The sequence below is a fragment of the Juglans regia genome, chromosome 12 (genome assembly GCF_001411555.2).
Source record: "Juglans regia cultivar Chandler chromosome 12, Walnut 2.0, whole genome shotgun sequence".
Lineage (NCBI taxonomy): Eukaryota > Viridiplantae > Streptophyta > Magnoliopsida > Fagales > Juglandaceae > Juglans > Juglans regia.
The window spans coordinates 24,041,508-24,067,924 of NC_049912.1; the positions used below are offsets into that span (position 1 = coordinate 24,041,508).

The window sequence follows — 26,417 nt, forward strand, 5'->3', positions numbered from 1 at the left end:
TAAAAAAATTGTAAATTATTTTTATAAATCTAAAACCCTTCCAACAATTTCTCCATACATACATATACATTCATGTGTTGTCATGTTCTCAATCAGTTGGAGGAGTCAAGAAATTCAAAAGTGGGTTTCCATGTGATGTGGGTGTGTCACTTTCTTTGCTTTTTTTTTTTTATTGATTGATCATTAATTGAGGGATCAATGAGTTATCAAAAGTCCAAGATCTTTTGACTCGACGACATATGTTTTTCAAAAATCTAACACTGTATCCTACTTTATTCACTATTCTGTTTAACTTGTGTCTTTTCATCACAAGCATAGCCACGAAGGTGGGCAATTTGCCATGATCTTAAAGGCAAACTACTTTTCTTCGTTTTTGAAAAATAAAAATTTACTCTACTAGCCTGTCCAAAGGTATTTTGTGTTTTTTTTTTGCCATGATTAATATCTTACTCATGTTAAAACGCTCAGCAAAATCCACCCTGGTTTATTTACTTCTACTTCTCTCTCTCTCTCTCTCCATGCTACTGCTTCTGCATCAATGTCTCCTTTCTGCACAATTATTGTTCTTTCATTAACTGAAAGTGGGCTTTCTCACTTGTTGAGCTCTTCGATTGATCACCCATTTCTACTACATCTTCCCCAACGTACAACTTCTTCATTTACGTCAACTTTATTACTATGTTTCTCTTCTCTAAATATATCTTTGCCTCTTCGCCTCTTCTTTTTTTATATATCTAACATCCAAGCCAACAAATTTCCTTGCACTTCTTTTATTTCTCTTTGTCATGGATCTTGTAATTAGCAAACGCTACCTGGTCCGTAGCTCCCAAGCTCTTTCTCCAATTACAAGTGCTACTCCCGGAAGCTCAATCTTTCGGTCCCCCATGCATTCTTCCGACGCCAGTTTCCCCATTATTGCTATTGCCGTGATAGGAATCATGGCCACGGCTTTCTTGCTTGTTAGCTACTACATATTTGTTATCAAATGCTGCCTCAGTTGGCATCGTATCGATATTCTAAGACGTTTTTCGCTGTCGAGACGCCGCGAGCAGCCTTCGACGGTCTACTCTCCAGGGATGGACACTCGAGGACTTGACGAGTCTGTGATCCGATCAATCCCAATCCTGCAGTTCAAGAAAGAGGGCAAAAGCAGGGGCTTTAAAGAGAGAAGCTTTTGTGAGTGTGCGGTTTGCTTGAATGAGTTTCAAGAGGATGAGAAGCTTAGAATAATACCCAACTGTAGCCATTTGTTTCATATCGATTGCATCGACGTCTGGCTTCAAAGCAATGCCAATTGCCCACTTTGCAGAACTAGTATTTCGGTCATATCTCGGTTCCAAACCGATCTAGCTCTTGCTCCAAGCTCCACCCCTGAAGACCCAACTCCCTGTACAGATAATCCCTTTGGTGATGATGAAGACTTCCTGGTAATTGAATTGGGTAACGATTATTCTCCTAATCGAACATTGCTTGAAACGAAACAAAGACTGAACTCAAGTGAATTATCGACGAGTTGCATTAGTCCTACGCCGAGGAAGTTAGAGTACTGGAGAATTATGGAGAAGAAGGAACGGAAGTTTGATAAGGTTACAAGCATGGGAGATGAATGCATTGATACTAGGGGCAAAGATGAACAGTTTGCAATTCAACCCATCAGGAGGTCTTTCTCAGTGGATTCGTCCAGTGATCGGCAACTCTATTTAGCAATTCAAGAGGCTTTGCGGCAAAACATGCAAGTCAGTGAGGTCAGTCCCATTGAAGGCTCCAGTAGCAGAATACGAAGATCCATTTTCTCTTTTGGGCATGGCAGTAGATCCAGAAGTTCCATTCTTCCTGTTTATTCAGAACCATAGAACTTCCTTTTTTTTTTTTCCTTTCTTTCTTGTGGGAGACATAGGAAATTGTTAAATAGGAACATTCAGTTGAAATTTGAAAGAATAACCTTGCTTAATTAATCACGTTCCTGATGTCCTGCCTGGGGCTAGGGCCTGCTCTAATGTGTTCCAAATAGCTTACAGCCATGATTATGAGCATAATTGCTGAAATCACCTTTTTTTTTTTTTTTTTTGTGTTCTTCAATTTATTTTCACACCTGGATACATTAATTTAGTCAGTGTATCGGTGTTTAGAGAAATTAACAAAGTGGCAACACAAGAATAACGATGTTAGAGCCTTAGGCGGGTGGAAAATTGAATGGGAGAGACCTGCCAATGCCATTGAGTAACTAGCCAAAAGCATCCAAGGTTAGAAAAAGAAGTGCAGAGAGCAAGAGGTCCCCTCCCATTGATTGGGAAGAAGGCATAAGAGGAGTCCTTTTCCATTGAAATAATCATATATCTACCAACTTCCTGTGCCAATAATGTTGTTGGTTGAGGGAGGAACAGTTTGGTCATAAATGGTTGGTAATGGTTCTTATTCCACAAATCATGACAACAAATAATAATAATAATAATAATAATAATAATAATCTATTTGTCTCGAATAATGCTATAACAAATAGGAGAGAGTTCTGTTTTAGAAGAGATAATGCAGAGTTCTTTTTAGGCCATGATTTACTTTTTCTAATCCTTTTATTTGTATAATTTTTTTCCACTCTTTCTAGAAGTGGTGATTGGTCAAGTTTCATCTGCTCGATCCCGGAGGTTGAATTTTAGTCCATGAAATGAATGTAAAGTCTATTTATAGTGCATTAGAGACCTATAAGGTGGACAGGTTTCGTCACCCCATTTGCCTAGGATGGACCAAGATGCAGAACATGTACACCCACCAAATACATGTCGCATGAGCAAAGATATCCAACGACATGTTATATCTCTAGCTATCAAGCATCATATACTACAAACATATAATCTTTTATCCAGATTTAATAGTACGATTTGACGATTAAGATTATGTTATGTTATCTTATATTCTTATTGTCTCAACTGTCTAACTTGGACAGTTATTTATCAAAGAGAAATATTTTAATTATAAAAAGATTCACAAAATTAAATTTTTAAATTGACGTAATTTGATATAATACTTTAGATCGTAACTACTTTTATTATAAAATAAATCTAACAAATCATGTCAAGTTTACATTTATATATATTTTTTGTATATCACTTCCTTTTATCAAATTGAGGGTAGTTGACGGTACAATATATTAACTTTAGATATGGGAAAATGTATATTAAATCATGTTTAGCTAACTTTGTACTTGTTGATTTTAATCATTACGTTTACCAAAATATTGATTAGCAAAATCATTTGCCCTTTTGAATTGTTAGGCCAACCCAAACTAGGGAGAGGCAGCCCATCCGGGATGAAATATTTAACCACGGCCCAGGAGGCCTAACCTATTTGGCTCAAAGAAACTGAAGTTTTCAAGAAAGCGAGCATTGGGAGCAATTCTAAATTTCTAATCTAGCATGGGGATTGCTCAGATAACTTATTCCAGTATATTTCTGAAGTATTCCAATGGAAGATTTTTTTATTTTTTTATGAAAGAGAACAAGGTCCCAATTTTATTAATAAAACCTCTCACGACATAGGAAAACCTTGATAACAAATCAGTATAGACTATATAAAAACCTAGCTACAACTCAAAGTAAAGATAAATCAGAGAAAATAAAACATGTATATGGACATTGTATATTCATCCCTATCATTTACACCGTAGCATAAGCAAACCAGCTCTCTCAAATTCGGCTAGTTTAGTTACATAAAATTAAATTATCTTATCTCATTTTATCTCATATAATCATTACAATTTTTTTAAATTTTTACATAAAATATAATAAACAATTCAACTTTTTCAAATCTCAAAATAAAAATAATATTATAATAATATTTTATTAAATTTTTAACAAAATATTCAATCTCATTTAAATTGCGTAACCAAACAAAATCATTATTTCAATAATATCTCTAGTGGCTGACCAGATCTCTCTTCTCTGAAATTGTACTTAACTGTAAGAACCAAATCTTTTGATAGGCATAAGATTCTCTCTCAATCCTCCCTTGCTTTCCAGTTAAGACGGCTATGTTCATCCCACCAATTTACAAGAATTTGTTAATCGGTCTCAACCTCAACTCTACTTAAACTCCACCTTATGCAAACTTTAAGACCATCTAGTAGAGCACGTACCTCATCCATTGTGTTTGTTCCACATCCATAGCAGGCTGAAAAGCCTACAATCAAACCTCTTGAGTTTTTTATTACCCCTCCCTCACCACAAATACGTGGGTTGCCCAAACTACACCCTTCTACATTCAGCTTGACGAAGCCTAAGATTAGAACAGTCCATCGCAAAACCAGAACTTTTGGTATTTTGATATTTGAGAAGGTGATGCCTAGTTGGTGCGTAATGGCAAGATCAGAATTACTAACTTTCTTATCTTAAGGAGATAATTTTGTCATATTTTAAGTAAAAATCGTGTTCGTTGACTCCTTTTTATCTTCCATGCGAGCAATGGATCGAAGATTTATTAGATAATATGTTAGTAGAGATGAGGTTGTATTATCATGCTATCATATTACGAGATATGAGTAATGTTTAATACAATCATGAGTTACGTAAGTTTCGCATATTCTCTTTTAAAAAAATAGAATGTATCTAATATTAAAAAATAAATTTTTTATGACATAATTACTAAATATTAATAATATATCGTCATTTAAAAAATAATAGAAGAAATATTGAGGTTTGATTTGGATATAGAGATGCTTTCATCTCATCTCATATCATCTCAATATCTCAACACCACAAACACAAATATTTTATAATTTTAATTTTTCAATTTTTTCATCTAATCATTACCTAATTATTACAACTTTTTCAAACTTACAAACAAAACATAAAAAATAATTTAACTTTTTTATATCTCAAGAAAAGAAAAATTTTAATTTTATAATATTATAATTTTATTATTCAATTTTTTCCTCCTCTATTTCAAAATTTCATAAAAATTTTTAACTCAAACTATTTTTAATCCATCTCATCTCAATTCAAGTATTTTATTATTATTTATAACTCATCTTAATTTATCTCATCTTAATTCATTATAAAAACTTAGCTTGAACTTCAAGGTAATAAAGATCATATTAATGAAACTTTTAATGGAAAATGATTAACAGATAACATTTTGTACAACATATTGTATTATAATGTGTTAAATGATGAATATTTTTATAAAATTATGTTACTTTTATAAGATAATTTATAAAAATATCTTTCATTTAACACATTATTATACAATATATTGTACAAAATATTATGGATATATCATTATTCTTTCCTAATTGTTATCCTTGGAATGTGATGCGTGGCATGAATAGTTCCGTGTTTGGATGGTCAATTGGACACTGGAATAACAGATTTATCTTGATTGCATTATTCCGAGTTCTAGCATTATTCTTTTTCAATTGCAAATAGCTAGCGGTCTGGGTGTCCTTGGAGCTTCTCCAATACAACAGAACACAACCCCCCTCGAAATGAAGATAATGGTGGCCGTGAAGCGAGTCGTCGACTACGCCGTGAAAATCCGAGTCAAACCCGACAAAGTCAGCTGCGCTGAGAAAACATGGGTTTTTTTGTCTCTCTTTTTAGCTGCGTGATCTGTAGAGTTCTAATCCGAAAAATATTTCATTTTGCAGACTGGTGTGGAGACCCATAACGTGAAGATGTCGATGAACCCCTTCTGCGAGATTGCGCTGGAGGAGGCTCTGCGAATCAAGGAGTCGGGCCTGGCCTCGGAGGTCGTGGCGGTCAGCATGGGCCCGGCGCAGTGCGTAGACACTCTCAGAACTGGGCTCGCCATGGGAGCTGATCGGGGCATTCATGTGGAGGCCACAGGGGCTCTGTACCCGCTCTCTGTTGCCAAGCTTTTGAAGGCGCTTGTGGAGGTTGAAAATCCCGGTCTTCTCATTCTTGGCAAGCAGGTTTGTCTATTTTTGTTTTGGGTAAATGACTTTTTTGTTTCGAAATTATGAGGTTCTGCAAGTAATTGTTGTAGTATGGTGTTGGTTTTTATTAGTGTTGCCAAAGAGGCTTTTTTATTAGTATAAAAGAAATGGGTTTTTGATTTTGCTACAAGGTATGGATTTATAAGTTGTAAGGGACAGAATATTGTAGCTTAGGTCATTGAGGTTGTTTTTGGGGGATAAACAAGGTTTGGGGATTATATTCTTGTGCTGTTCTTTCTTTTATTTTTTCGAGTTCTTTTGGCCGTTCAATCTCTATAATGAATAGAATGTCGTTTTGTATGGAAATTGCATTTAAATGATGGAATTTGTGATTGATGCCAAAGATTGAGTTTCACGCTGAATTATAAATCAAATGAGAGAATTTTGGGATAGATATTGAACATTTTAACCATGCTGTTGAATTTGTCGAGTTTTGATATCAGGGAAGGCCCTTATTATCTCCTTAACTTTATTAGTTTCTTGGATGATTCTGGATATCATGTGGAAGAGTAACTCTGTCCTTTACAATTTCCTGTGAAGGCCATAGATGATGATTGCAATCAAACGGGGCAAATGGTGGCTGGGCTTCTTGGTTGGCCACAGGGGACCTTTGCTTCCAAGGTTAGTCATACTCTCTGGACGTTTTAGATGAAGAATGGTTCATTATTTAATCTAGGGAAAGTGAATAAACAAATTGTGGACTTATTATTTTGTTGTTTTCTCTCTTTGTTAACTGAACTATGTAGGAAAACAACATTGTTTTCGCACTGCTGTCTGAAAGTTCTTTATATGGCCTAATTTCTATGCCAATGATTTTTCTGATTTTGTTGTTGTTCTTGCTGTGTCTTCTTTTTATTTTGTATTTTTATTTTGAAATTTTATCTTACTTAAATTACTGCTGCTATCTAGTAGGTTGTGCTGGACAAGGAGAACCAAGTAGCAACAGTGGATAGAGAAGTGGATGGCGGCCTTGAGACCTTGTCTTTAGATTTACCAGCTGTAATCACGTGAGTATCAGACCCTATCAGGATTTTCCGATCAAACACTTGTAGCTTTCTCCTCACAACAGTGTGTTTACTTCTACTTTGATTTGACATGATGCAGGTTTAGAATCTTTTTATGTCTAGTTTTAAATTGAATATGCTAGGTAATATACAGTCTCTTTGTTGGCACTTTTTCTCCAGCTGATTTGTAAATAGAATTATGGTTTGTTCACCTCTCTGCACTTCCTCTTATACATGCTGTTCCTTTGCATACTTTTCTTTACCTTGTGGAATAAAAAAACTATGATTTTTTAGTATTTCGACTTTTGAATTTTTTTCATTATTATTATTATTTGTTGTGGAGAGCATTAATATTTTAATCCTACTTTTCTATTGATGTTTTCAAGAATTCAACCCCAACATATAACAACCTATCTATTGGGCCTTGTAGTGAGTGACTTACATTTTGCCTTGATGTACATTGTTGCTTCATCATTGTTCATATTTTCATGATGGTATTCTTTTCTAAGTAAAAAATCTTCATTAAACAGTGTAAATGGCATATCCAAGTACACAGGGTATCACAGCGGTTGGTGTCATGATCATGTCATTCTCAATTCTCATGATTGTCATTATGACCATAATCATTAAAGCGTGTGGATGTATGTGTGCGTGTGAGTGCATGTGCACTTAAATCATCACTTGTGTGTATGCATCTCCTATAGCTTTTTGTATTTGTTTTGGGATGAATATTCAATGTATCCATGTGATAAGATGGAAATATTTCCATGTTGCATTGTTAGCCTCCCATTTTGCCAATAGTGAAACACAGAATAAGGTGACTTGGAGGTTTTGGTTATTACAAAATTTGGATTTTCATAACCAGGTGAACAACTTAAATTTAAAGATGAGATATGGATGGAGGTTTCTTGTGTGCATATGAAATGTCTATATCTTTACTGTTTTTTAAACTGTAGTTGATGTCTACTAAACATAGGAAATGTGGTTACTAGTGCCTGGAGTACCATTCTGCTAAACTGATCCCTTAGCAGTATGGATTGATACAGACTGTCGAATTTGTTGCTTGCAATTTGCACTTCGGAGCTAGCACCTCATGTTCTGATCCAGAAACTACTCATAAATATTTTTTAGAAAGAGGACAATATTCTGTAAATCTTATTCATATTACACTTGTGGCAGAGAAATACCATGATGACAGGTTAAAGACCTTGGTGGTTACAGATAATCCAAAAACCATGGAATAAACAGTAAAACCATAACTTTCTATGTAACTGTACGGAATAAGGAAAGTTATGTATATCGTAGCACTTGTATCCCCTGTTTATCAAGTCTCAGTAAGCCTTTAACCTCTTTTGGAAGAGATGTGATCTCCATGAACACCCTATTAATCCATGTGCCCCTTGCTTCGCTAGCGAGTCTGCAATTTGGTTTGTCTCTCTTTATGCATGATCTATGGAGACTTCCAATTCTTGCTTCAAGTATCTGATCTGTTCCCTTGTCTCGTAAACTGTCCAAGGAATCTCCCCCTCATTTTTCCACCACCTTACATCCGCCATAGATCAACTTCTCATCAGTTACCAGTCTCCTTAAACCATACTGTTAATGTTCTTTAAAAATAAAATATTAGACCTTTTTTTCCTACTCCAAACGAGAACGCACCTATAGTTGTAAGAGAAGTACTAGGTTTAGAAAGAGAATTAGAAAAAGTAAACTTACAAATTGGTGAGGCTTGATGTGATATGTCATATCTATTTTACAATTGAAAAAAAGCATAGCATTTCAAGGTACACCAGTTTGTAAAATAGCTTTTTGTTATTCTTTTTGTGGACCATGCATTTCTCTAGTTATAAATTTTGCAAAAATGAAATGTTCAAAGCCAGCCTTTCATTTCAAACTTATGAGCGAGAGTGTGTGCATGCTCGTGCTCTGACCAGCTTTCCGGTGAGGTTGCTCACTTTATTTGTTCTTCTCATGCAGCACTGATTTGAGGTTGAATCAGCCGAGGTATGCAACACTTCCCAACATAATGAAAGCAAAGTCAAAGGTCATAAAGAAGCTGACTCCACAGGAACTAAAGGTGGAAATCAGATCGGATTTAGAGGTTGTTCAGGTCACCGAGCCTCCCAAAAGAAAAGCAGGGGTTATCATTTCTTCCGTGGACGAGCTTATTGACAAGCTCAAGAATGAAGCTCATGTCATTTGATTATTTTATACCTTCTTAATCAAACTTCAACAACCATTTACTGATCTGTTGCTCCTATTCTTTTTGTTTTTTCCCTTTTTACTCTGGAGCTTGAGCAGTTGCTTCTGGCCACTGATATTGTAAGGTAAAAAATACGGAAATGTAACTGCAAAAGGAATCTGAAATTCTGAATGCCGGTTAAAAAAAGTTTTTCTTCTTCTTCTTTCTTCTTCTTTTTAAATACAATTGAAGTCCCCTTTTTTTCATGTTCGTATTGAATGGAGATTTTCTTTACCTATCAGAATATATTGGATGGTCTAATTTAAGAGAGAGAACGTATTATGTGTATTCTATAGTATTTAATGCTGCCAATGTATAATTTTAGGACAATGTGGACCTCATTGAAAATTAGGACCCGTTTGGATATTTTAAAATATCTCAATATATTTGTTAATAGTAATAAAATAGTTTGAGTTAATATGTTTTATTGAGTTTAGGAAAAATGTAGAAAAATTGAATAAAAATGTGTGTAAGCGCCTCACAATTCATTTGAAAAAAATTGGTAAATGTGATCCATATGAAAAAAAATTAACTTTTTAATAGTGGATTCTTTTCTTTCAAAAAGATTGTGTAATACTTACACACACTTCATGACTGTATCTAGTATTACTCAAATCTTAAATGATAGTAAGAACAACAGATCATGGATTGGGCAAATAATGGAAGACAAGAAGTTAATTTTCCAACAAAGAACAGTTTGGATTTCTTAATTTATTTAGGTTATGTTTGGAAATTGAGTTGAGTTTAGTTGTTTATGAATAGTAATGAGTTGAGATTGTGAAGTAAATTTTGTGGGGTCCACTTAAAATGAGTTTAGATATATTTGAATGTTAAAATGAATTTAAATATATTTATGAAAATTTGAAAAAAATTGTGGGTCTCGCATGTAAAGAGATATTGAATTGAAAAATGTTATAGATTTCACGTGTAAATAAGTTTTGAATTGAGATGAGTTTAATGATTTGAGAGTTAAATATTTAAATATTATATTCAATTTATAATTATACTAAATTGAATTGATCTCAATACAGTTCAACAACTAAACAAGATCTCATAGAGAAGGAAATAGTGTGACTCTTACATTGGCAAAGATGGCTCTACAAGTAGAAGGGGAGCATTGTCGGACTGAAGAAGTACCAAAAATCTCTTGTATTGAAAGATATTATTTGTACTAATTAATTTTGTTGATAATGAATGAGAAAAGGCGTGCCTTGGATTCAAACAAAAAAAGTAGTGAGAATCTCTGCATTTATTTGACCAAATTTGATGGTCTAATTCTTGAGAAATAAAAAAATAAACAGTAATAAATATTCGCATATGTTATATACCCTTCGAAAATCTTATATGAGTATTGATGTCAAAAAATAAATAAAAAATAAAAAAATCTTATATGAGTGGCAATAGAAATTCTTTAAGATTTTTTTTACAATTATTATCATCTCATTTTATTTAATTATTATAATTTTTTAAAATTCTTACACAAAATAAAATAAACAATTCAATTTTTTAATGATCTAATTCTTGAGAAATAAAAAAGTAAACAATAATAAATATTCATATATGATATATACTCTTCGAAAATCTTATATGAGTAGCACTAGAAATTCTTTAAGATTTCGTTTGTTTTTATAATTATTATTATCTCATTTCATTTAATTATTATAATTTTTTTAAATTTTTACACAAAATAAAATAAACAATTCAATTTTTTTAATGGTCTAATTCTTGAGAAATAAAAAAGTAAACAATAATAAATATTCGCATATGATATATACTCTTCAAAAATCTTATATGAGTAGCAATGGAAATTTTTTAAGATTTCGTTTATTTTCATAATTATTATCATCTCATTTCATTTAATTATTATAATTTTTTAAATTCTTACACAAAATAAAAAATAATAATAATTTAATTTTTTTAAATCACAGAATAAAAATAATATTATAATAATATTTTATTCAACTTTTAACTTTTATCTCAATTTATCTTATTTCATATGCGAAAATAAATGAGACTAAAACACATGATATATGAGCCGAAAAAAAAAAATATTACTCTTCATCATAGTTTAAGTTTGTGTGATCTCTAAATAAAAAATTTGGATTCGAAACTCCGACATTTTTGTAAAAAAAAAAAAAAAACCTCACTCTGTTTTTTTTATTATTATTATTGAAATTTTGTAATCTCAATTTAAAATGATTCACGTTTTACGTGATTTTTTATGTTATTTAAAACGTGACAAAATATAAGTTGAATGAGTTTTTTTTCCAACCTAAAAAAGTATGGTAAGAGAGCAACGTGAGGCGGCATATAACACCGGCCCCGATAGATTCCATCCACGTGGTGTCATTTTATTGGGCCACCTTTTATTTCCTTCCTTCCCCTCACCTACACTCTCTCTTTCCTTCCATTTTCTGCGTAGAATTTTCCGATTCTCAATTCTCTAGTACTTTCCCCATCAAATTCTAAACCCTAAAATTTCCCAAACTCCAAATGAAATGGATGCGTCGTTAGGGGACGGCAGCTCCTGGGATTTTCTCGATTATAGTTTCATTGACGACAACCCTTCCCCCGAATTCTGTTTGCCCAATCACGGGTAATCCAATTCTCTCTCTCCTCCCTCGCGACTTTCTTTTCTTTATCATTGAATTCGATTTGATTTTTAGTCTCTTATCATTTTTGCTTCGGATTTAGATTATATAGTCGTAGAAATCCTGATTTATTTAAGCCCCCCGAACAAAGAGATCTGAGAATATTCACCTCAAAATTTACAGTCTGTTATCGTATATGGTTGTAGTGCTAGCGTGGACATTGATTTCTCGTCCGGGCCACAGAGAGACTGCCCGGAAAGAGGGTGTTCACGGAAGAGGTATTGCTGAGATGGTTTTATATATCAGTTCTTGTTTTATTGCCTTCTGAAAATTTTGACTTGGTAATTTTACCAGCTCCAGTTTACTCTTTGTTTTTTGTTCTTGCTCTTAGGGTGAATTTTAAGGTATAATCGTGTACAAATTAAATTGTCCTGTTCTGTTCGTTGTCTTTTCTTCTATAACTATGTATACACTTACCGCATTGTCAGTAATTCCCAGTTGATAAAACATGGCTCCGTGCTTTCTTATATTATGTTCGCTAACCTCATAGAGTTTTTATTCATGCTTTTCTTCTTTTCACCTACTTTAATTTGTTAGGCTCATCTGGCTGTTAATTTGGTTGGAACCAAATACTTCAGATACTTGATGCTTACATTCTGATCCAGTGGAAACTCTAGTTGTAGCTTTTTCATTTTTCTAATCAGATTGTTTCTATCCATTTTCTGATGAATTTGCTAAATCACGGTGTTGCATTTGGGAAATTGCCTCTGAACTCTAGTTCTGCCACCTGAATCCCAGTTTCCCACAATGTGTTGTCACCCAAAAAAGAAAAGGGTCTGATAGGGTATGGTTGGTTGATGATATCCCATATTCATGTAAATCTTGCATAACAGATTAGTCATCCATTTGCAATGCATAGTAGGTGAACTTTTTTATTTCTCTGTGAGGTAGTGATACTTGATCTCCTGTTATCACTTGCTCTTACGTGGTACTAATAACTTTCAGGGCACATAATGATTCATGCAGCAGGCCAGTATCTAAAGCTTGTCGTGAGAGACTGCGAAGGGAAAAATTGAATGACAGGCATCAGTTTTTTCTTTTTGTTTCTTGAAAAAAAGAATTTCATAATTCTCTGTTTGATTTGGGAACTGTTAAAATTTTAGACTAAAGTACCTTTTACATTAGAAGTTGATATTTTCTATCAGAATCCATTTCCTTGCATAATTCATGTGAAAATCTCTTTTTACACCCCAAACTCCCACTACAGCAATATGACTACCAAACTACCAAAGTTTTTATTTGGTCCCAATTTGATGTAAATTGCATACCTCCCTCGTTAAAATAGACAAAAACTAGGGGAAATGATACAATTTTAATTGTTGAATCTTAAAGGACAGGGTTAATAGTAAAAGGAGTGGTAATTTAAGAGAGTACAATATACTTATCAAAAAAATTCTGACCAAGAACAAAAATCATCTGACTGTTCTGTCACTTTCATTCTTTTATTATCTCTCTCTCTCTCTAAGGAGATAATGAAAGTCCAGCTCTTGCTTATGACTCATGCAGATTTATAGACTTGAGTTCTGTTTTGGATCCTGAGAGAACGGTCAAAATGGACAAGCATGCCATACTTGATGATGCAATCAGAATTTTGAACCAACTCAGATCTGAATCTCAAGAACTTAAAGAAACAAATGAAAAACTACTGGAAGAAATAAAAAATTTGAAGGTTAGTCGTGTCCATTCAATTATAGTTTTCCAGAAAATTTATGTTTTTGTCTCTTGTATGCATCCCATGTACTTGGGCTTTGCCTATTCTTACTATCAATAAACGTTTTGCTTACCTATCAAAAATAAAATATATATTGATGAGCTCTGACACCTACTTGCATCTGAATGTGAGAAGAAGTGGTCAGTTGGCAGATGCTTTGCGTCTATGAAATGGAATGTTCACAACTGTGTGCCATGAATATACTCCATATACTCCAGGACTAGGAGCCATTGTTTCTTTTGCGAGAAGATAAACAGAACTTAGAAGGGAGAGATGGATGTTTGAAGGAAAAATATGGAATAAAAAGCATTTGGTCCCTGCTTTTGGAATATGTTGAAATGAATTATGTTTATTTTTTGCATTTTAAGTTAATTGAGTCATGTGAGGATATGTTTTAGCTTTTCTTCTGCATGTAGTTGATTAAGGTAGTGAAGTCTGTATGAAATTGCAATGTTGGATAGCTCAGTACTGGCATTTTTACCTTACTTTCCTCTGCAAACAGGCAGAGAAGAATGAACTACGTGAAGAGAAGCTTACGCTGAAGGCAGACAAGGAAAGGATGGAGCAGCAATTGAAAGCTATGGCTATTCCACCTGCTGGGTATATGCCAGGCCATCCAGCTGCATATCATTCTGGGCCAAACAAGATGGCGGTTTGGCCCAGCTATGGTTTAGTTCCAATGTGGCAATACTTGCCTCCAGGTGCCCGTGATACATCTCATGATCATGAGCTCAGGCCACCTGCTGCATAGTTATTTAACATCGGTATTAGATGCATTCTTTTACTGTCGTTCAACATTTTTGTTACCCGTTGACATGTATATAGCTGCTGTTTCAGTAGGCCTGATTTTTAAATTCAGCTATTAACAATTACATGCAGCATTGGCGAGATGAGTGGGTTGGTGGCTTTTTCTTCTAAAATGTAATCGTTTTAGGCAACTGTCTGTGATTTTAAGTGCACATCAAGTAATTCTGTCCCAGAAAATCTTCAGTAGTATATTGCAAGCTTTCTATTTTTTCTTGCTAAATATGGAGATGTTTGAAGGTCTCTGAACCTCGTCAAAGAGATGCGAAGTTAGCTACTAAGAAAATATGAACTGTGGTGCCCTATAATACAAAAATGCTGAATTACATCAAGGTTTCAATTGGTGAACTTATCACTTATTTTTAGATTCGGAAGTTGATATTGTTGACCTTACAATGGAGAATTTCAATATAATTTTGTTTGCACTCAATAGATTAACCTCAAACTCCGTACTCTGAGATCTGGATATTATTGAATGTTAAATTCTTTGATCTGTGTAATGTCAATGTAGATGAACTCTATATCATACTTGCGTAATTTGCTGAATAGACTCACATGTAACAGGGGATTATTTCCTCAAACCTCCCTGTTATCTCTGAAGCAAAATTTGATGCAAATCAATCACCTTGATTTTTTCTCTCAATATCGCCCATTTTTTCTTTTCCTATCAGTATTTCATCAAGATGACACCTTTCTCTACGCTTGTCTGAGGAATGATCTTTAAGGTTCGCATTGTGATGCTTCCTTACGAGCTGAAGTAATTATCAGTGTTTTGTTATCCTTTTGCTCGTTGGAAGTCGAATAAGTTTGCTCTTGGGAATCCCTGTGAACTTCTTGGTCACCATCTTTTCCCCACAGCAGCATATATAGGCCAATGATGGCGATAAATGCCCCTAGAATGCTGAACAAAACACGTGAAGAATAAGTTTAGATTATAAATCTCTCTCTCTCTCTCTCTCTCTCTCATTATGGTGCTCGAGTGCTTGTAGATAGAACGATGAAAAATTACCATCCCATGTAGAGTCTTTCCCCGAGGACAAGGTATCCTACAATTGCTACTAATATTGTTGATAGGGGATTAAACATGGTCACAAAAACTGGTCCTCTTTCTTCCATGCACCATAGTTGAATGAAAATAATCAAGCCAGAGACCACCACTCCCTGCCATGTAAACTCCATGATCAAAATCTTTTCAATATTTCAAAACTTGAATTTCTATATAAGCAGACTACTTATCAGAAGCTTACACCATATATGATCGACCATAAATCAATGTTGAATCCTACGGTCCAAGCAGCTCGTTTATGTTCTATGATGACTGTGAAGACGGCTGATTGTGCTCCTCCAAAAAAGCTCATCCATGCAGTCAGTGACAATTGGGCAGGATATCTTTTTAATGTAAATGCCTACAATTTTCAGAAGATTATCCACAAATATATTTTTCTATTATCTCTCTTGCTGGATGTCTAGAAAAAGGTAGAAGGTCTTCAAGAAAAGAGTAGTCCAATAAACTATAGTTCTTGAGTTAGGGGTAAAAACCTGCATAATGTACCATATGGACCATGTTAAGCAGCTCGCAAGAGTTAGAAGAGAACCCTTTAACCAGTTCTCGCGGGTGGCAGTGTTCCCTTGAATATGAATTGGAGGACGCCATAGATTTCTCATTACAGGCCCCTTGTATAGTGTCATGGTCATTGCACCAGCTAAGGAGATCAAGGTACCGAGAACTTTTACCATCCCTCGAGGATTTCGTAGATCAAGAACTTCCAAACTGCATGAAATTAAATAATTTTAGATCTTAATCCACATGATGGAAATAGAGATGCATATATCTCTTGAAAAAAAACAGGGATTCTGTCAATCAATTAGCATTTTTTACCGGAGTACAACGGCTATTACAAATGTTAGGGAAGCTATGGTATTGACCATTGATGCAAGGAATGTTGGGGAGGTGTACGACAAGCTTGCAAAGTACATGTTCAGAGTCAAACCCTCCCTGCAATAATTGAATTTTTTTTAGTCTGCCTTAACACATTTTAGAAATAATAGTAAAATCTTACTATTTCATTTGAAAATGATGATTCTACGCGGTAGAATGCCACAAGAATTCTGAAGGTTCTTGGTGCTTAATTTATTACCATGTAAATTAGAAGCGTGAGCCTCTTTATTCCTTACCCAAGTAGAGAAAGGAAAAAAACTTCCAATAGAAGAGCGAATGTCAGCTTTGGCCTCACTTTTCTGCAAGAGATGATTAAATATGATCAGTACCGGCTACAACATGGCATGGTTGAAAACATTTGGAATGAAGAACGATTCATGATTTCTATTTCTTCAGCATTAATAGAGCCAACGTAGTGTTTTTACACATGTAATCCGTTAGTGATTATGTTTGTTATTTAAACTAGAACAAATGAACGAACCTCTCAAGAAAATAGGCAAAAGGGAGCATCACAGTAGCAGCAACAATCTGTCTGTAAGTAATATACACATGGGGATTCATTCCATGATTGAAGGAAGCTAGTGTGATAAAGTACAAAATAGTATAGCCCATCTGAGCCATAACCATGAGGAGGTGATGCTTGAATTTCCTGCAAATGCTCCCAAGGGAACAGCCATTTGTTGGTGCCATATGGCTCCTTGTACTTTCTCCCTCCTGATTTTTCACAAGCTGAAGAAGCACATAAGGCACATGCATAGATATAGAATGAAGGAATATTAAAGAAGTGGGGCTTGAATTGCATACTCTTTGATTGTTCTTAGTATCATGTTCTCCATTAAACCCCTTTCGATATATTGACAATTCCGTGACTTAACTTTCAGGGTCGATAAGAAAATTAGCTAGGCAGCCTTTACTGGCTTGGATCGCCCAGATTACCGGGGTGCCAAATATTTTATGAGGCCAGAGGATATTCTTGTTTTCTAAGGGCATTTTTTGTTGTAATAATCGAAGTTGAGCTTCAGTACTGTTGTTAGTGATCAGAGAAGATATATGCATATGCCCCTTCCCCCTCACAGCTCCCATATCCAAAAACAAAATAAGAAACAAGAAACAAAAAGTAAATTACAAAAATGTGGTTCACTACCAATGGAACTGACTGGGATAGGCCTATGAATACTTAAAAAATAAAAAACAAACTCAAAGAACAAAATAAAATAGGGTTATCAACAATGTGATTTTTGTTGAAAAATGTGAAAAAGAAGGTCTCTTTCATTTGATTTGACAAAAACCAGACAATCATCGACTCCCTAAAGTCAACGTCCCTTCATGTAATAACGCAGAACTGTTTCTCATCAGTTCTTGAAGCTAACTTACATCGAGGAGAACTAAATTTCATGATCATTTGCACAAATGCATGGTTGTTCCCTACTTGCAAAGCTTGATTATTATGGATGGGTCCATTCCATACGAATTATAGAATCAAGTATTAATACCAATGGTCTGGTGTTGTTTGTGACGCATGCAGTTTTCTAGACTTTTGAGCACTGTTTTGGATCCTGGGAGATCTGCCAGAACTGACAAGCATGCCATAATTGGAATATCGAAACAAATGAAAAACTGCTGGAAGAAATACGATGTTTGGAGGTTAGCCATATAATACGAAGCATTAAACTTTATTATAATGGGTATTGCTTTTGACAGCTTGTGACTTGTGCTTTGCGTATGTCCATATACGTTTTTTGTTTTTACTTCATCCAAAGAACTCTTCTGGTTTGATAATTGATAGTACATATCAAATTAATTTTTAGTTTCGTCGTGCAGGTAAATCTTCACAGGTTAGAATCATTTTTGGCCTTCTGCCCTCTATTATTTTCTAGAAACTTTGGAAGAGGCGCTGTAAAGCTCGGTATGAAGATAAGGCTCACTCGAAAGAGTCGGTATGGCACGCTATTAAACTTTGGCTCCGGCGCATCATAGACCAGATCATGAAAGTGTTTTCTCTTTCCAACCAAGATATGGATATTCTGAATAGACTAGATATCCCAGTCTTGTTCCCTAAGCCCAAGAGGGTCCGGGTGGTAAAATGGCACCGGCCCCCACAGGGCTAGGTAAAACTCAATACCGATGGTAGTAGTTTCGGGAACCCTGGCACCTCTGGCGCTGGAGGTATTATTCGGGATGAGGATGAGAGATTACTTCTAGCTTACTCTGTTCCCTTGGGTTTGGGTACCAATAATTTTGCAAAACTCAGCAGCTTATTGGAAGGCATTCGCAGATGTCACGCGCTTGGATTTTATCGTGTTTAAATAGAGACTGACTCTCAACTAGTGGTCAATTGGATTGTAAAAAATAAGTGTCCCATTTGGTATTTAGAAGACTTCTGGGAGGAGTTACAAGAACATCTTAATAGCCTGGAATATACAATGAACCACATTTTTCGTGAATGTAATGTTGTGGCTGACTTTCTAGCTAAGTGTGGGGCTGAAGGTTTGAACTCTGATTGGTCTGATATTCACATGCTGCCTAGCCTATTGAGGAGTCTTCTCCGCATGGACAAATTGGGTTTGCCCTACCTAAGGATATCATAAGCTTTGTACCAGGTTTGTTTTGTGTTATTTGCTTGTCACTCTTTGCTCTCTCGATATTTGCGTCTCTTTGTTCTTGTGTACTTGCCTTTTTGCAGGTTCCCCTTTTTGGCTTGTTCGAAAGTAGGTTATGTATCTTTCTTAAGGCAGTGTACTCTATATGGTTATATTGGTTTTGATGTCTGAGTTCACTTTTTCTAGATTTAGCTTTTTGTACCTCCCAGGTGTCGTGTTTGTAACCACGATTTTGCTTCCGACACAAGTGAAGACAATCAATAAAATTGAGGTTCCGTCCTCTTTAAAAAAAAAAAAAAAAAAGTTTGTCGCTCTTGTTTATAACTTTGTGTGTGTTTGTTTAGTGAGGAATTGCTTAGTTCATTGATATATTTTCAGGCTTATCAAATTATGATCTCTATAGAAACCGATTGTTTCAATGATATTTTTTTTAATGAAAAATTACATAGTGGATATCACTTACTTTCACTTGTTCATATATATATATATGAAAAAATCTAATTGTAAGGGATTCTGCGCACTAATATGTGCACCCATTTAATATGATTGATCAGAAAATAGATTTTATTGAAAACAGTGCTAATTTAAATTTAGAATATGAAAGTGTTAAAAATACTATATCAGAATGCATAGCGGAAGCGATATTACCTCATTGTAAATATCTAGAATCTAGTGCGGTTGTTCCACAGATTCTTCGTCGTCGACGCGTCGTCGTCCATTCGGAATCTCCCATATCGATGGTGGAGTGTGCTACATAACAATACCAAAGCAACACCCACATATTCCACAGTCTAAATGTCGGAACTAGAAAGAAACATTTGAGAGAGAGATTTCTTGTTTTTGATGCTAGTATAATCCAAAGGGGAGAGGAGCTATGTAAATAGCCCCTCTAAGTGTAACCCCCGACTGGCCCTTAATGGCTAGTCATCAAGTCTCATGAAGTAGTCTTAAACCACTTCATAACCACTAAGAGAAGGTGAAAGGGTGCCCACTATGGGTGCACCTTTCTTACAGAAAGTAACAATATTAATACACAGATTAATACGCAAACTTACTTGTACATAACAAACTATATATATATATATATTATTCAGCAGACATATCTAGTTTGATCATGAATTTCTGATAAATTACTTAAATGGTTCTAACGTGCTTTGCATCATGGTGTGGGGAAAAAGAGATCAGCTAAGAGACCCGAATTCTATTTGTAATGTTTATTCATATTACTGCACACTTCACAATTACATAAAACATTACTTTTCTATTATATATCTGAGTTCAAAGCCTGAAATGCGTAAGCGCAGAAGTCCCATCAAGGCCCTTTCCCCTGTAATATGCAGAGTACTCTTGCACTGTAGTTTCCCTATACTTTGGAGGATTGTCTTCTGATAATAACTCCTTGATAGGTCCATAAATTCTTGTGGTTGGCCGAAGACCTGTGAAAAAAAAGCTTGCCACTGACACTCTTGGACCTACCCGGTTCGCCAATACTCTATGTTCAACGCTTTTGAACCTATCGTTTGTTATAAGCTGGAAAAACCAAAGGGAAAGTTGTAAATTAGCAACAGAAGATAAGGTTAGCATCAAAAAGAAATTTAGCTGTACCACAACCAAGTAAAGAGAAGCATCCAGCGTTGTATCATTAATTACTTTGCATCACGTATTTCATTCGTTTCTACACTTGGTATCATGTTTAACATTTGGCTCTGGATAGAAGATCCTTCCATGGTACATGCAAGTTTCGAATGCTTGTTCTTATCAATGTTGTATCTGATAAAGAAATAGAAGGTATTCTCGTATTGGAGATCTTCTAGGTCCAGCTGAATAATTGTTTTGGCATTACCTCTGACCATGAGGTCATTAGGAAGCGCCAACGCTATGAATTAGAGCATTAGCCTTCGCTTTGTAAAATCATCTTCAAAATTTAGTTAAAAGTACATATTTTTTATAAATCTAAAATCATTCAAGTCATAATCTCACATTAGATTAGTCAAAATAATAATATTATTTTAATTTTTTTTTCCTACACTAACTATATGTTAATTAATAATTTCATTTTTATTTAAATTATTGTATCCAAATTAATTTTTTTCCTCAACCTAATTATTCAATAAACACATTTTAGAATAAAGTATATGGAAATATTAAAGTAGTTGGGTTTGATATTTTATAACAAAATATTACGAATAGTACATCTTCAAATATGAAGAAACGCTTAGAATACTGTAGCTCATAGTTGAAGCCACTGGTATTTGACTACTCCAATGTAGATGATTTCATCTCTATTTCTTCAAATTTTGAAGATGAACTACCAAATGCCAGTTCTCTTAGAGCAGCGTGTCTTCAACAAATTTTTGCGATATAATTATACAATGCATTGCACTTCCATACAACAACGTATTAGAGATATTGGAGCATAATCCAAAGATCCCAGGAAAGACAAAAACCAGAGCAGTTTTTTAGGACAGTTGGGACCAATTTACATGTCTGTAAGATTACAGTACTACACTTTTAAATATGTAATGTAGTTACCTAAATTAACGAAAAGAAGGTGCCACAAGTATCTCCAACAACAGTATCCGAGAAAACACAAGAATAGTGTGAGGACTTACCTGTAGAAGATCACCAATGTTGATCACAAGAGCCCCTGGCACGGGGGGGACGTCAATCCACTTGTCCTGATGAAAAATTTGGAAGCCACCAATATGGTCTTGTAGAAGCACACTGAGGAAGTCATTATCAGAGTGCTTGCTTGCGCCCAATGTTAACTCTGGTTGTGGGCAAGCCGGATAGCAATGGCACAGAAGTGCAAGCCCCTCAGTGCAATCAATATCATTTAGGTGGTTTGGGTTAAGCCCAAGAGCCTCCGATAATAGCTCAAACAGTAAAATCCCCAACTTCATCACTTGCCTCGAGTACTCTTCCAGTATGTCTCTACACGTATGATTCAAGCACATGGTGATCAGTGCTTAAGTTAATAGTTTGAAATTTGTTTTCTGAGATTGAAAACAAAACTTATGTGGTTTCCATGATTGTTGAAATAGGGAAATATGCCGACTAGGTGGTACAGCTCTATGCAAACTTTAAGGTTGTTTTTAAACTGAGTTATGCTAGTAGACGGTAACACCACTTACTGTGTAACACAAATACTTTTTTATGCTAGCTAATCTGACAAATTTTCATGTTAGTGATGTATTTGATGCATCAAATTTTCATATCATACCTGCATGCGGCTGGAAGATCTTCTGACTTGGGTGGATTAGGAGCCATTTGACAAAGAAAAGTATCCCTCCAATTGGTGGCCGGGGCACCATACAGATCAAAGTTGGTGTTGTACACAACCGGTCTCATGGGGTCACGGGTATAAAATTCTTTCTTAATCTCTGTATCTTGTTCATAAAACCTACGCACACCCGCCTCCATCTCCTCCAGAACACTCACAGGAATCCCATGACTTACCACCTGAAAGAAACCCCATGTCTCTGATGCAACTCCAACTCTTTCAACAATCTCCTTGCGTTTTGCGACATCGTTGTCGATGATGCCTTGGAGGTCTATGACAGGAATAGTCCTGACCTGGGTGTCATCAGATACTGAGGCCTTTTCAAAGCTTTCCGGTGGGTGATGGAATATACGAGGAATCTCAGTAACCCCAGCATCCACTAGTCCTTTAACACCGACTTTTGTGTTATCAAAAGCCTTCAACTCGCTTGCTCTATCATACCCCGGCTTATGCGTGGCTGCAACTTCATCTCTGCTAGTGATAACCATATTTTCCTCCTTCTGCCACTAATTACCAGGTAGAGTTCTGCACTTTGAACCATACAAAAGATGGGCCATCTTTTATTTATCGAACAATACCATTTGTCTACTCCTATTACTCGTCTCTCATTTGCTCGCAAGTGTCCCTTATTCACGAGAGAGAAGAAACAAGCAATCTCTTCAATGATTTTTAAATCAACAAACAAACAAACAGGAGCCACCAGCACCAGGTTTTCGTTAACTGGAGTTATGCATTATACTTTAATTTAATTCATTATTGATTATTTTAATTTAAAATAAATAATTGTTGCACAAGAAAATTACAAATATGACCCATAAAAATAATGGTCCAATGTCAACCTTCATGCTTCAGTCCAAATTGTTCCTTCTCAAAAAACAAGAAACCAAACATACCGAATATTAGGGTTGTATCATACCAAAAAACTGATATGGACGAGTTGGATTTATTTTGACAGGATTGTTGTATTTTTCTCTAAAAACCATGTTGGAGACGAATCCAGATTTGTTTACGTTTGTTGTATTAGGCGAAGTCAAGGATTCGAAAGTAAAAGTCGGAGCTTCCAATTTGAGCGAACATCATATCTGACCAAGATTGATCAACCACCCAAGTTCTGACTCCTGAGACCCAAAACCCATCGACTGTAAATCTTTCTAAACCAAAATTGAATTGTCCATAAATAGGCCCAGTAGGAAACACCACCCACTCAAAACAAAGCTGATTTTTTTAAACCCAAATCTGTTACCTTCAACTTCAAAAGGGAGGGACTAATAATACAAGCATTACAAAAGTAGTTCCTGAAAATATCCAGGCATAGTAGGAACGATCAACCAACTGAACCCTCTTCATATACCAAATGTTCCATTCACACTGTTTTGGTTTTGGGAGCCTTTCTCCTCATCTGTCTCCTTGGCATTGAGTTCTTCATGCCTATGAAGAATAGCAATGCTCCCAACAGTGCCAAATTCTGCAAAACAGAACAAGAGGGAAAGATTATTTTACAACTCACCACCCCCCCTCCATTCCCAGGCATGTCCTGGTGACGAACCAGACTAAATGGCAGTGATTCTAACCTGTGTAAACTTCAGAAAAAGTTGAGTGTACTCTTTCCTCTCAACATCATAGTTATAGAAGTCATACAGTATTGGAGTAGCAATTGCTTGATGAAGAAGCTGTGCAGGACAAGAACAGAAGCTTAATACTTTTCCAATTTTCGTGGATTTTTGTGTAGAAAGCAAGGAAAGGTAATCCAAATATTACAAACCAGAAGATAAGCTCCAAGAGAGCTGCCAAAGATGAATAGAAGACCCCCAATGCCCTTTAATGCTATCGCACCAACCACTAAATGTTTAATCTGCCAATAACAACTCCAACAGTCACAACATGTGCAAACATATGACAAAGCAGATGGATATTATTTGTTTGCTATCTCAATAAAAAGTTGATAAAGCAAAAATGAATGCAATTCTCACCTCAACTTCCGGCAGTTGCAACCCAGTCTCAGATGACACATGGTTCGACAGAACCTTGAATTTTGGTCCCAGATATTTTGCTGCTGGTCCACCATCAACACCAAAATCGCTGAACCTGAAAGTGGAAACAACAAGTTGATTCAATGCCAAGTCCAATCATTCTATACCAAGCATTGATATATATATATATATATATATATATATACATTGCAATTATATCAAAAAAAAAATATCTTCTTACTTATCAAAAAAATATATATTGCAAGATGGAACAAGATGTACGCCTTGGACACCAACTAACAATTTATAGCTAAATAACACTGCAATTTAGTCAAGTGATTAAATCCAATATGTCATTTCCTTGAATTCCCCTCAACACAATATGTAGTAGACTAAGTAATTTAAAAGGAGGAGATTCAAAAGTTCCTTTTTACGTTTGATTGAAAGAGGAATTCACTGCACACCCTGTTCTTGGTGGACCAAGCACAAGCATTAAACAAGCTCTCCGTTTTCGGCAACTCCATCTTAAAATAAGGCTAATCACAAAGAAGCACTAGCAAATGCTGATTCAATCTCAAGTATCTTCTTGGAAAAACAAAATCAGATATTTACTTGTACAACTTTCAAAGGCAGCTTCAATCACACCACAAAAACTTGTGACACGAAACTCCCATTGGACCCATCCAAAACCCCACCATTTCTATTGGAAAATTAATACATGATCAATTGATCCATAATGTTAAATACATCCAAATGGAATTGCACTCTATTATGTCACATCTAGGATACTGTATCTTTCCGTCAAACTCTTTATACATGAAAAGAGTTATTTCAGACTATAAAGCACAACAAATCAAATAAATAGCATACTTAACAAACAAAAGCACAGCAGCTGAAAGGCATATTGCACAACTGAAGAACAGGTTACCCTGATAGAGAGAAAATAATAGCTTTCACGACCATTTATGTGATAAGGGGTGGGAAAATATTTATAAAACTCCTCCCTCCCCCCTTCCCTGGTCCAGGCCTTTCAAGCAAACATTTAAAATCCTACCAAGCATGACCTTACAAGATCTTTGACAATTAATCTTAACAAAACAAAGATCAATAATACAAACAGGCTTCTTAGGATGAATTACAACCCAATCCTAATTAATCAAAAGTTTCAGAACCACAGATATTTCTCTAATATAACATTACTAGAACCGACACAAATTTCTCGATGAAACGGAATTTATACTCGTTCCTTTCTAAAGTTTTTCTTTAAAAAAAAAAAACCCTACGGTATAATGTGCGATTCTTAATGCATCGAAGTCTAGATTAATTTTCAAATCAGATCCAATAGCTCCAAAGCTCAAAGCAGTATGAGCAAGCATACATTAAAACCAGTAGCAAAAACCCTAGATTTTTCAACAGAATAACACCAGTGCAACAAGGAGTGTCCCAAACAACTTCGTTTTGTTCCTGAGATAAACAGAGGAAGAAAGACGAAAACCCAAAGAAACACTTCTAGTATATATCCCACAGAAAATGCGTCTTTTTTTTTTTTTCAATTTCCCAGAAGCCGCTTCAGAGTCGGTTTCCCGACTGAAAACACCGGGAAACACAAGGATCCAAATTTTTAAAAAAATTCCGCCTCTTTCATTTCCCACGCTCTCAGAAGTGAAACATAGCATATCAAAGCTCCAAAACAGGAAAAGCAAAATTAGAGGAAGAAATAGTAGATCTGAAGACTTACTCTTGATAAGCAGAGAGAATGAACAGGGAGGCGAAGAGAACTCTCCCGACGAACGAAACGAAGGCCATGTCGGTACGAAAAAGTAAGACAAAAGAGACTGCAACACCGCTCGGTTTGTAAATCTCGAGTCAGGCACGGGAGAGATAATAGGAGAAGAACAAGGAACGGCGTCGTAATGAACACGGAGAAAAGAGGGGGTCGGCTGCTCGCTTTTTGCCGGCTGAATTGGGTCTGAAAATTTCGGCTATGCCGCTCTCCTAAGTTAAAAAATATAAATAAACTTGGGCGCCTAAAAAAGTCATGCTCTAGCTGGTTTACTCGCGGGTATGTGGAAATAAAGCAGACTCGCTTTACTTAGGTTGCAAGTGGTGGAATATGAAGGTTCCAAGAATGAACAGCCAATGGGTGGATTGTTAATCCTAATAGTCGGGCAGGTGGCAATATGGAGTAGCGACAATAGAGTGTGTTACGTTTTAACGGCGTGCTGTTGAAACCTGTTCTCCATCCATTTTTACCACCGTCTTTATG

At 35.5% G+C, this 26,417-nt stretch overlaps 6 protein-coding genes across 7 annotated transcripts; 3 read left to right on the forward strand and 3 right to left on the reverse strand.

Annotated features, from left to right (window-relative positions):
• The first annotated feature begins 492 nt into the window (after window positions 1–492).
• LOC108986151 (RING-H2 finger protein ATL16-like) lies at window positions 493–2,014 on the forward strand. Its single transcript, XM_018958674.2, has one exon. It carries the CDS (start codon window positions 786–788, stop codon window positions 1,851–1,853), a length of 1,068 nt encoding a protein of 355 aa, XP_018814219.1. The 5' UTR covers window positions 493–785; the 3' UTR covers window positions 1,854–2,014.
• Window positions 2,015–5,378: 3,364 nt separating this feature from the next.
• LOC108986162 (electron transfer flavoprotein subunit beta, mitochondrial) lies at window positions 5,379–9,354 on the forward strand. The gene is made up of 5 exons (XM_018958685.2): window positions 5,379–5,545; window positions 5,639–5,923; window positions 6,488–6,568; window positions 6,860–6,954; window positions 8,929–9,354. The coding sequence occupies exons 1-5, from the start codon at window positions 5,477–5,479 to the stop codon at window positions 9,152–9,154; spliced, it is 756 nt and encodes a 251-aa protein (XP_018814230.1). The 5' UTR covers window positions 5,379–5,476; the 3' UTR covers window positions 9,155–9,354.
• Window positions 9,355–11,576: 2,222 nt separating this feature from the next.
• Window positions 11,577–14,691, forward strand: LOC108986157 (transcription factor bHLH104-like). Of its 2 annotated transcripts, XM_018958680.2 has the most exons (5): window positions 11,579–11,789; window positions 11,991–12,062; window positions 12,790–12,867; window positions 13,351–13,513; window positions 14,058–14,691. In XM_018958680.2, exons 1-5 carry the CDS (start codon window positions 11,692–11,694, stop codon window positions 14,304–14,306), a joined length of 660 nt encoding a protein of 219 aa, XP_018814225.1. In that variant the 5' UTR covers window positions 11,579–11,691; the 3' UTR covers window positions 14,307–14,691. The 2 variants fall into 2 exon arrangements, with proteins under 2 accessions (XP_018814226.1, XP_018814225.1); XM_018958681.2 differs by lacking the exon at window positions 11,991–12,062 and having other exon boundaries at window positions 11,577–11,789.
• A 388-nt stretch (window positions 14,692–15,079) lies between these two features.
• Window positions 15,080–17,054, reverse strand: LOC108986155 (WAT1-related protein At1g43650-like). The gene is made up of 7 exons (XM_018958677.2): window positions 16,780–17,054; window positions 16,535–16,597; window positions 16,239–16,355; window positions 15,899–16,130; window positions 15,607–15,765; window positions 15,369–15,520; window positions 15,080–15,260 (listed from the first exon to the last, which is right to left on the reverse strand). Exons 1-7 carry the CDS (start codon window positions 17,052–17,054, stop codon window positions 15,080–15,082), a joined length of 1,179 nt encoding a protein of 392 aa, XP_018814222.2.
• A 2,899-nt stretch (window positions 17,055–19,953) lies between these two features.
• On the reverse strand, window positions 19,954–23,097 carry LOC108986153 (1-aminocyclopropane-1-carboxylate oxidase homolog 1-like). Its single transcript, XM_018958676.2, has 3 exons — window positions 22,122–23,097; window positions 21,511–21,832; window positions 19,954–20,428 (listed from the first exon to the last, which is right to left on the reverse strand). The coding sequence occupies exons 1-3, from the start codon at window positions 22,667–22,669 to the stop codon at window positions 20,177–20,179; spliced, it is 1,122 nt and encodes a 373-aa protein (XP_018814221.2). The 5' UTR covers window positions 22,670–23,097; the 3' UTR covers window positions 19,954–20,176.
• A 203-nt stretch (window positions 23,098–23,300) lies between these two features.
• LOC108986158 lies at window positions 23,301–26,142 on the reverse strand. Its single transcript, XM_018958682.2, has 5 exons — window positions 25,890–26,142; window positions 24,152–24,266; window positions 23,944–24,033; window positions 23,753–23,851; window positions 23,301–23,646 (listed from the first exon to the last, which is right to left on the reverse strand). The coding sequence occupies exons 1-5, from the start codon at window positions 25,955–25,957 to the stop codon at window positions 23,545–23,547; spliced, it is 474 nt and encodes a 157-aa protein (XP_018814227.1). The 5' UTR covers window positions 25,958–26,142; the 3' UTR covers window positions 23,301–23,544.
• Window positions 26,143–26,417: the final 275 nt, after the last annotated feature.

What these genes read in the sequence shown, in the direction of transcription:
- LOC108986151 (XM_018958674.2), top strand. Translation starts at nt 786, where the DNA reads ATGGATCTTGTAATTAGCAAACGCTACCTGGTCCGTAGCTCCCAAGCT.
- LOC108986162 (XM_018958685.2), top strand. Translation starts at nt 5,477, where the DNA reads ATGAAGATAATGGTGGCCGTGAAGCGAGTCGTCGACTACGCCGTGAAA. An exon ending in TCCGAGTCAAACCCGACAAA is followed by an intron (nt 5,546 to 5,638) that starts GTCAGCTGCGCT and finishes TTCATTTTGCAG; the next exon opens with ACTGGTGTGGAGACCCATAA. An exon ending in GATTTACCAGCTGTAATCAC is followed by an intron (nt 6,955 to 8,928) that starts GTGAGTATCAGA and finishes CTTCTCATGCAG; the next exon opens with CACTGATTTGAGGTTGAATC.
- LOC108986157 (XM_018958680.2), top strand. Translation starts at nt 11,692, where the DNA reads ATGGATGCGTCGTTAGGGGACGGCAGCTCCTGGGATTTTCTCGATTAT. An exon ending in AGAGGGTGTTCACGGAAGAG is followed by an intron (nt 12,063 to 12,789) that starts GTATTGCTGAGA and finishes AATAACTTTCAG; the next exon opens with GGCACATAATGATTCATGCA. An exon ending in AAGAAATAAAAAATTTGAAG is followed by an intron (nt 13,514 to 14,057) that starts GTTAGTCGTGTC and finishes CTCTGCAAACAG; the next exon opens with GCAGAGAAGAATGAACTACG.
- LOC108986155 (XM_018958677.2), bottom strand. Translation starts at nt 17,054, where the DNA reads ATGCATGTGCCTTATGTGCTTCTTCAGCTTGTGAAAAATCAGGAGGGA. An exon ending in TTTGCCTATTTTCTTGAGAG is followed by an intron (nt 16,598 to 16,779) that starts GTTCGTTCATTT and finishes CATCTCTTGCAG; the next exon opens with AAAAGTGAGGCCAAAGCTGA. An exon ending in CCATATGGTACATTATGCAG is followed by an intron (nt 15,766 to 15,898) that starts GTTTTTACCCCT and finishes TGAAAATTGTAG; the next exon opens with GCATTTACATTAAAAAGATA.
- LOC108986153 (XM_018958676.2), bottom strand. Translation starts at nt 22,669, where the DNA reads ATGGTTATCACTAGCAGAGATGAAGTTGCAGCCACGCATAAGCCGGGG. An exon ending in GATCTTCCAGCCGCATGCAG is followed by an intron (nt 21,833 to 22,121) that starts GTATGATATGAA and finishes TCATACGTGTAG; the next exon opens with AGACATACTGGAAGAGTACT. An exon ending in ACATTGGTGATCTTCTACAG is followed by an intron (nt 20,429 to 21,510) that starts GTAAGTCCTCAC and finishes TGGTTTTTCCAG; the next exon opens with CTTATAACAAACGATAGGTT.
- LOC108986158 (XM_018958682.2), bottom strand. Translation starts at nt 25,957, where the DNA reads ATGGCCTTCGTTTCGTTCGTCGGGAGAGTTCTCTTCGCCTCCCTGTTC. An exon ending in TGCAACTGCCGGAAGTTGAG is followed by an intron (nt 24,034 to 24,151) that starts GTGAGAATTGCA and finishes TGTTATTGGCAG; the next exon opens with ATTAAACATTTAGTGGTTGG. An exon ending in CTCTTGGAGCTTATCTTCTG is followed by an intron (nt 23,852 to 23,943) that starts GTTTGTAATATT and finishes TGTCCTGCACAG; the next exon opens with CTTCTTCATCAAGCAATTGC.